Here is an 8,333-nt window from a genome sequence, read left to right as displayed (position 1 = left end):
GGGTGGATCTGTGCTTCTGATGTTTGCCAATAAGGCTTTGCTTCTGGAAGCTTTCCCTGTAAGCACACCAACACCGCCCTTAATGCACCAATCCAGAGTAGCTTTTGGCACTGGATTTCAGGAACCTTCCTAGGAGCACATCAAATCCATGGAATCCAAGGATTGAATTGAATCCTTCAGGTGCCCAATTGGGGGATTTTTTTTTTTCCAGAAAAGGTCTGTTGTCTCCTAGAGGAGGTCTCTTTATTGAGGTTTCATTATAGATGTTCCTGCAGCCCCTGCCCTCCAAGTGAGATGCTGTTTACAATGGCATTCCCAGATGATCATTCTTAGACTAAATCCAAAACCCCCTTAAAGTTATCAAAGCATCTCTCTTTTAGAACATTACTAGTTTAAATGGGTGTTGCGTGCATGGTATGTGTCATAAAGTCATGTTTTAATTATAAACAAAATAAGATGAAGTTTCCTGGTCAGAGAAAATGAGATTATGGGGGGGGTGCGCACGCGCACACGCACGCCTACGCGCACCCACGCGTATGTGCGTGTGTAAGAAGCTCTCCACCAAGGCTTAACATCTTAGAGACATTTGCAAAATATTTCTCTTGAAAGAACCTCTTAGAAGCAGTATTTTTAGGCATATTGGGTTCTCCATAGGTAGAAGAGAAATCTACTAACAACCCTCAGATTAAGTAAACCTCCTGGTGATGCCATTCTGCATTTCAAACAGCTGATTGTGTCTTTTTAGGTAGGTGGCCGGAGGCATTTGCATTTTGGGAGAGGATGGTGTATGTTTTCTCCCTCCATCCCTCTTCCTGCTATTCAGACTTGGCTCTCTCTCTCTCCCAAAAGAAAAGGAAAAAAGAAAGGTGCCAGTCTGTAAGATCATTCAGAGGGGTGAGCACCTGAGTTTGAGAAAAACTTCTGGACATGGACAACATTAGCTCACCAGCTGTCACTCATGACAGTTTATTTCAATCACACATTTGCTTAAATTGCTAGCTAGTGAAAGACCATCACACATACTCCTCCCCTGTCCCTTCCCCACATCACCACCTGCTACCACTCTTGAATTTAGTTCAATAAACAACCCACACCTCTGTAGACCTGGAAACCTATGAAGGTTGGAAAGGGGAAATCACTGACCCCAACACAGAAAAAAACTAAGACAACACAGGAAAGCAGGCATCACACAACAGGGCAATCTGAAGAGAGGCAGCTTTTCTGTCCTGGGTTAACAAATTATTCCTATTTCAGTAACATTGGAACATAGGATCAAGAGCTCATTTTCCCCATCCCACCGCACCCCCCATCACTTCTGTATCCTGTCTGCCCCTAAAGTCTCCTGCTACAAGCAGCACCCAGGGAGGCATTCAGCCCAGGGTAGGATTTTCCCACTGTTCCCCACAGTAACTAGGAGTGTGCTGTCACTGCTGAGAGCCTCAGCTTGCTGCAGTCTTACCAATATGCTCCAGAAAGCACAGCTTTCATCACCGAACATTTGTATTCCGCCTTATTTCCCTGAGTCAGACCACAGAGAGCAGGAGATGAGGGTCTTTCACTTGAGAGAGTATGGAAAAGGGAACAAATGCTACTAAGTCTGGTGAATCAAAGGCGTAGGAGAATAGTGAACCAGTGGCACTTGGGGGTGAGATTTTGAATCGATTTGAAAGATGCTTGTATTAAGTGCAAAAATGTTTCCTGTTCATAAGGAAAACTGTGTGGCACTGCCTTTTAAAAAGCATTTGCAATGATCTCTGCCTTAAAGGCTGAGCAAGGATGCTCAGTCCTCAGTCTGCCTTTCAATTGCTTTGAAGTGGCTAGATTGCACTGCACCCCCCACCCCCAAATATAATTTAAAGGGTCTTGTTTTTTTCAGTCCTTAATCATGTGGGGTACATCCACCTGATAAGCTCTGTTTGTCCTTCTTAATGTTTCAAAATCAGCCTGGCTACTTTGCTCCTGAATTTCTGGATTTTCCCTGTGGCCACTAGATCACCCCTCCACACACTCACACACACACACACACACACACACACACACACGGGGGGTGGGGATTCTAACTGTTGCTTCACTCTTAACCAGGTAACAATTCATTTAGGTTACACCAGTCTGTAAAAACTGTAAATGCTATTTTATTTTAAACATTTTAAGTTTACAAAAAAAAAATCAATGATTGGTACCTTTTTACACTCTCAGATTCCTGAATATGGACAGATCTTCAAAGGGAGGAAGGAGTTCTCATATGAAATTTAAGATAGACTGTCCTGAAGGTTGTGGGGTGGGGTTTTGTTGTGTTTTATCTCATTTTTGTTTTTAAGACACAATAAAGCTAAAATGTCAAGTTTCTGGGAGAGATCCCCTTGCGGTTTCAGTCAAGGAGCATATCAGAGCACAGACAGGAGACCCCAGCCTGGTGCTTGCCGGCCCGCCCCGGCTGTCCAGGCATATTTGGTAGCGCACGGGTTGGGAGCCACTGGGACAATCACACCTCGCATTCCCTGGCGGGCTGCTGGTGGCAGGTACACGAGCCATACTCGTTGATGATGACCAGGGCTCCCTCAATGTGGTTCGGTTTGTAATCAACGTAGTATTCCTGGGCAGACATGGCAGCCATCTGATGCATGGTCTGTTTCTGCTTTTGCTTCCTGCGCTGCGTCACAAAGCACTGTCTGAGCTGCCTGAGACTGGCTGGGAAGCACTTCCAAGAGACATAGAGCACCAGGACCACGATGAGGAAGGAGAAAATGAGGGCCATGGTGCCGGTGACCACCTTGTGAATCTGCACAGCGTTCTCGGCGTGTTCGCCGCCGGGGAGGGCCACTGTAGCCAGCTCAGGCGTGCTGTCGGGCTGCCCCTCCCTGCCGTCAGCGAGAGTGGTGGCCGGGCCGGCGGGGGATCCCAGGTCGCTGCGGTTGGTGACGGCGGAGAGCAGGTGGCCGCTGGTGGGCTCGGCCCCCTCCTCGCACAGGTGGAAAGCGTACACGGCGTCCAGGACGTCCTCGCCCTGTGCGTACTCGGGGCTGGCGCACTGCAAGTTGCCATCGTAGCGCCCCTGGAAGTTGCTGAGCCACGAGGCCAGGGCGCACACGTTGCGCCCACAGTCCCAGAGGTTCCCGGCCAGGGTGACGCTCGTCAGCGACTTCCAGGAGTTGAGGATACGGGGCTCGATGTAGGTGAGACGGTTGGAGTCCAGCTGCAGGGACTGGAGGTGTGGCACGGTCTCGAACACATGGGGCTCCATGTACTCGATCTCGTTGCCCGACAGGTCCATTTTCTCCAGGTTCCATACCCAGTCCAGCGAGCTGACCACAATGGCCACCTTGTTCCTCCTCAGGCAGAGCGAGTGCAGGGAGATGAGGCGGGGGAAGTGGGCAAAGTTCACCTTGACCAAGTCGTTGTGCTCCAGGTGCAGCTCGGTGAGCTTGAACAAGCCGGCGAAAGAGTTGCGCGCCAGACTCTTGAGCTGATTGTATCCGATGTCGAGAAACTTGAGGCTGCGGCAGTCCTGGAAGATGCGCACGGGCACGAACTGGATGGCGTTGGCCCGCATGTGCAGCGTGGTGAGCTTCCGCAGCCCGTGGAAGAGATCGGGCGCGAGCGCCTGCAGCTTGTTGTACGAGAGGTCCACGCTGCGCAGGTTGGGCATGGGCCGGAAGGTGGTGTTGGCCAGTTGGGTGATCTGGTTGGAACTCAGTGTGAGTTCCTTAACTCGGCGCAGTTTCTGAAAGGCGTCCCCCTGCACCGAGCAGATGTGATTGTGATCCAGATAGAGCCACGTGAGCTGCATTAACCCCGTGAACTGGCCGGCGCGCAGCTCCGAGAGGCTGTTGTAGCGCAGGGACAAGCCCAGCAGGCCGGACAGGTTGTGGGGCGCCTCGGTGAGGTTGAGCGCCTCGCAGTACAGCAGCCGCCCCTCGCACCGGCACAGCTGCGGGCACCCGCTGGGGGCAGCGGGCAGCATCTGAAAGCAGGCCCCCAGCAAACACAAGACCACCCCCGAGGGCCTCCTCAGCAGCCAGTATAGACAGAGACCGAGCAGCAGGAAATCCATTAGCGAGAATCTTTCCAGAGAGGCTGGAGAATGTCCATTGGAAGCGCTCGGTCAGAAATCTACATCATATTTTATTCCGAGGGAGGGGGAGCGGGGGAGGGGGAGAAAAGGGCAAAAATCAAATAAATACATTGAAATAAAGCAGGACCCCCCTCCCCAAAGCCACACGTTCACCTCTAAGCATGCAGAAAGCTGAGCAGCATGGAAAGTTCACAGCCACGTAAAGATCAAAGAGATGGTGATTTGGTCCATGTTAGATGCTGCAGCAAAGGGAGGAAAAAAAAAAATCTTCGGGAAAGAATTTAATTAAAAAGTGTCTTACCCACCCTTTTCCAGAGAGTGACAACCTCCATTCAGCTGCTCCCTTTGTGTGCAGGCTAATTATATGCAGGGCGAGAGAAGACCCCTCTGTGTTTCCGAGGCAGCCCCGGTCCGCGGCCGGCGGATCTGGCAGGCGCACAATGTCTCACTTTGCTGCTCCGCTCGGGGCTGCAAGGGCGGCCGGCGAGGCGGGGAGGCGACTTCTAGGACCCGCAAGTTTCCCAACTGCGTGCGGGAGCCGGGGCTTCGCCTTCCTGCCGCTGTCCTTTCCCTCTGCAGTTCGGACTGTGACGTTGTGGGGAAAAAAAAACTCCAAACTCGGGGCTCGCGACTCCCCAGGATTTGACAGTCTGGTTAATGTCCGTCATTGGAAAGGACCACTGACCGGCGCCACCTTTTGCTCCGCGGAGACCGCCTGACGTTCGCGCCCGGGGCGGCTGCGGAGAGCGGGCTGGCTCATGCTTTGCGGGCGGCGGGGAGGCGCGGGCGGCGGGCAGCTCGGGCGGCGGCGCTGGGAGCGGGGAGCGGCGCCCGGCGCCCGGGCTCCTTCCCTCCGCCAGGCAGTGTGAGGCGCGAGCTTGCACCGGCACCTACTGCTCACTGAGTGTCGTAAGCTGCTCACGATTGTGCGTCTTCCCGGAGCACCTCAGACATGGGCAGATTGAAAAGGGGTGGGCAGAAAACCAACATTCTCCCGAGCCACTAAAGTAATATATGTTCTTTGATGAAATGGAAATAACTTTCAGCTTTTTGGTCCATATTTCCAAAATGAAAAAAAAAAAAAAGGAGGGGGGATGGACGTTTGGAAAAGCATCATCAACGACAAGATATTTCCAAGTGGGAGACTGAAATATTCTGTTGCGCCCTCCCCTTCCCTTTGGGGAACGTTCCCCCCTCCCCCTTTAAAGCTGTCTACGTGTAAGAGATACGTAGGAATCTGTAGAGAAATCAACATTTGGTCCTTTGCTTTAGAAAAGCAACTTGAGAGAAGCTAGAGGAAAGCAACGATTGTGGGGATTTGGCTGAGATTTTTCTTTTTTCCCTTGCGGGCACTCGAGTTCTGCAGTCAGCCAGCTCTTTTAGGTGGTGGATGGGGGAATGCTTTCCAAACTCAGCGGATTTGGAAAGCCATCCTGGTCCCGGCGGTGGACCTAGAGTGGCAGAAACCTATGTCTGTGTACAGGGAGTTTTTCTAGCCCGAGGTCCCTCCGGGGCTTCACCAGTCTCCATAGATGTCTGTGGGGTCCCGGGTGTATTAAAGAAAGATTCTAATGTCTGACACCGGGAGGGCTGACCCTGACGTGCTGCTCATGGTGATTACAGAACCCTGCAGTACACTTCGCTCCAGGAGAATGTGCGAGAGTATGAGAGGAGAAGGGGTAGTTTAAACCCTCATTAAGCCTACCCCTTTCTATATATACACCCGTACTTAAGCTTTGAGAGTGTTACTAAATTGTATCATCTGAGCATGAAGAGGTCTTGGCCTGATTATTTCCATTAACACTCATTTATGGATGGGCTCCTTAAGCTTCTTATGTTGAGCTCTGTCTTGTTCCAACTGGTCTGGAGACGGTCTGCATTGCTGTTGTCAGGGACCTGTTGGTCATCTGTTAAAAAAAAAAAAAAAAAAAAAAAAAAAAAAAAAAAAAAAAAAAAAAAAAAAAAAAAAAAAAAAAAAAAAAAAAAAAAAAAAAAAAAAAAAAAAAAAAAAAAAAGAAACCCTGCTGGAAATGAGTAGATAAGCCTACCTTTTTGACAAATATGCCCAAGGAGGCAATAGGGAGAATCCAATGTGAATTTCCAGCTCCTCACTTCTAATTCCCATCATATCTGACTCTTAGGAACTGAAAATAAGTGGGCATTATCTATAGTTGTGCTCTCATTGATAAGAATGAGGTGGATTACCAAAGCTCCAGGGTTGGACTAGCTTTGGACAAGTAACTAAGTTGCTCCTTACATTCAAGCTAAAGACACTACTAACCAGTGGAATCAAAGTCACCAAAGACTAGTAGTACTTTTCAGGAAAAGTTATATGAACAGGGGCATGAATCATTCCATTTCGTATTCCTCTGAGCTCTGGCCTGGTCATTCATCTCTGAGATGCATCCTTCAGTTGGAAAGAAAACAAAGCTGAAATGTCCTAGACATCACATGCTGTCTTAGGAGCTAAAAGAGACATTAGAAAATCTGAATTTTGCACATGACGAAACTGAGGTACAGAGACATCGGGTGATTATCTGAGGTCTCACAGCTTGTTACTGGCACAGATAGGTTATTTTCTGTCTCGTACCAAAGTGGTGGCCTTCCTTTCCCATTCTTGATGGTCACCTCTCCAGCACTCTTGCCTCCTGCCTGACTCTGAACTGGGCACTGGCACCTCCAGGGTGCTGCGGAACACTTTAACAGACAGACAATTTCACCATCAACTGTTTTCACCTCTTGCCAAGACAATTATTCCTCACAGCAAGCTGGCTTATTAAGCCATAAACTCTAAAGGGTTGGGGAGCTGGGGCAGGCAGGGGTAAACATTGGCCAACCATTCAGCAAGTATTGTGAGTACAAGCCACCCAATCCCCATGGCTGCTAGGAAGAAAATTCTCCTAATGCAGGCAGCTTGCAAAGTGGTGCTAGAGCCTGCCAAATGGGCAAGAAGAGGTCCCACTTTGGATGTCACTTGATTTGTAGAGCTGGTACAGGGGCAGAAAAGAGTTGAGTGTTGGCAAGAAGGAAGGAAAATAAAATTAAATTCACTGCATTTATATGTGAGCTTTCTTCTAAGTATGATACTCAAAATGTAGAAGATAATGTCTAGGCTGTAATTAAAAAATACATATGTACATATATATATTGCTTTTCACATTATTATCCTGCAAATCATTTCATCTGGATGGTATCTTTAAATCTTTCCCACTTCTAATGTGGCAAGTTTGCATCTTTTCTACGGTTTTAAACCCCTTGGCAGAACCGTATACATTAACAGATTGAAATGAGCTTTATTGAAATTTAGCTATTCTAAGTCATCTAAGTTGCAGAATCCCAATTTATTATGTATTTAAAGCATACCAGCCCTGATTAAATCAATGCAAATTAGGTTAAATAAGAACAACATGAATCAAGTGTTGCAGCAAAGTTGAGTCGAGAAACGACAACTTTTGAGTCACCAAAGCAAGCTGATATAGCTGGTTTTCATGAGTTTTAATGTCATGCCTCTTAGGGTCCAACACACTAAAAAGTAAAAAAAAAAATGGAAAGAGCTCACATAAACTTCTTTCTTTCCTCATGTTTGATCTCTCATAACTCTTTACCTCTCTTGTGAGAACATCTAATGCATCAGGCTGTAATGTGACGATTGTGTATATACATGATCAATCTCTTTTTCTGGGCTAAGCACAGGTTTCTGTTGGTAAATGTCTTCTCCTTCAGCGTTGGATGCTGATGAGAGATATTTTACACACTTTAAAAACACCCTTGTTATTTTCCGTGTTTGTATGGGGAAAGATATTTAGCATGTCTTGCTGAACTGCCATAGTAGCTGAGCAAGAAAGGCACCTCAAGCCATTAGGCCAACATGTGATTGGGGAGTGGGGTAAGAAAGGATAAGAATCTTGAAAACGTGGACTCAGCAAATGGGAAGGAACTCAGGGGTACGTGAAGTATGGATCTGATTGCCAAAACACAATCTGGAACTAAGAGGTGGAAGAGCAAGCTCAATGCAGCTGGAGAGGCCAAAAGTATAATTTGGAGGAGGGAGAGGTAATTAATTCCTCCTCTTCTAAACCTTATACTGATAATTAACCTTTGCATGATAAACCCTCCTTGCTTCTTCTTGGTACTTTATGTTGTGATGGGGTGCTAGGAGGGTGGTCACATACAGTTTTTTTTTTTTCTTGAAATGTTGTACCTCTCCCATTTCATCTCAACTGAAGGCCACCTCCAATTCATTTATTTGAACGAAAATAGT

General features: G+C 48.0%; 1 protein-coding gene across 1 annotated transcript; it reads right to left on the bottom strand.

Moving 5' to 3' along the window:
• Positions 1-2,310: 2,310 nt before the first annotated feature.
• LRRTM1 (leucine rich repeat transmembrane neuronal 1) lies at positions 2,311-4,966 on the bottom strand. The gene is made up of 2 exons (XM_007465355.1): positions 4,378-4,966; positions 2,311-4,110 (listed from the first exon to the last, which is right to left on the bottom strand). Exon 2 carries the CDS (start codon positions 4,049-4,051, stop codon positions 2,483-2,485), a length of 1,569 nt encoding a protein of 522 aa, XP_007465417.1. The 5' UTR covers positions 4,052-4,110; positions 4,378-4,966; the 3' UTR covers positions 2,311-2,482.
• Positions 4,967-8,333: the final 3,367 nt, after the last annotated feature.

Source organism: Lipotes vexillifer, unplaced genomic scaffold (assembly GCF_000442215.2).
Source record: "Lipotes vexillifer unplaced genomic scaffold, Lipotes_vexillifer_v1.1 scaffold1324, whole genome shotgun sequence".
In the NCBI taxonomy this organism is placed as follows: domain Eukaryota; kingdom Metazoa; phylum Chordata; class Mammalia; order Artiodactyla; family Lipotidae; genus Lipotes; species Lipotes vexillifer.
The sequence above is the reverse complement of the archived record's forward strand: the minus strand, read 5'-3'. Positions and strand labels throughout refer to the sequence as shown.

Bases quoted from the DNA above. Each gene is read 5' to 3' on its own strand.
- LRRTM1 (XM_007465355.1), bottom strand. From the start codon at position 4,051: ATGGATTTCCTGCTGCTCGGTCTCTGTCTATACTGGCTGCTGAGGAGG.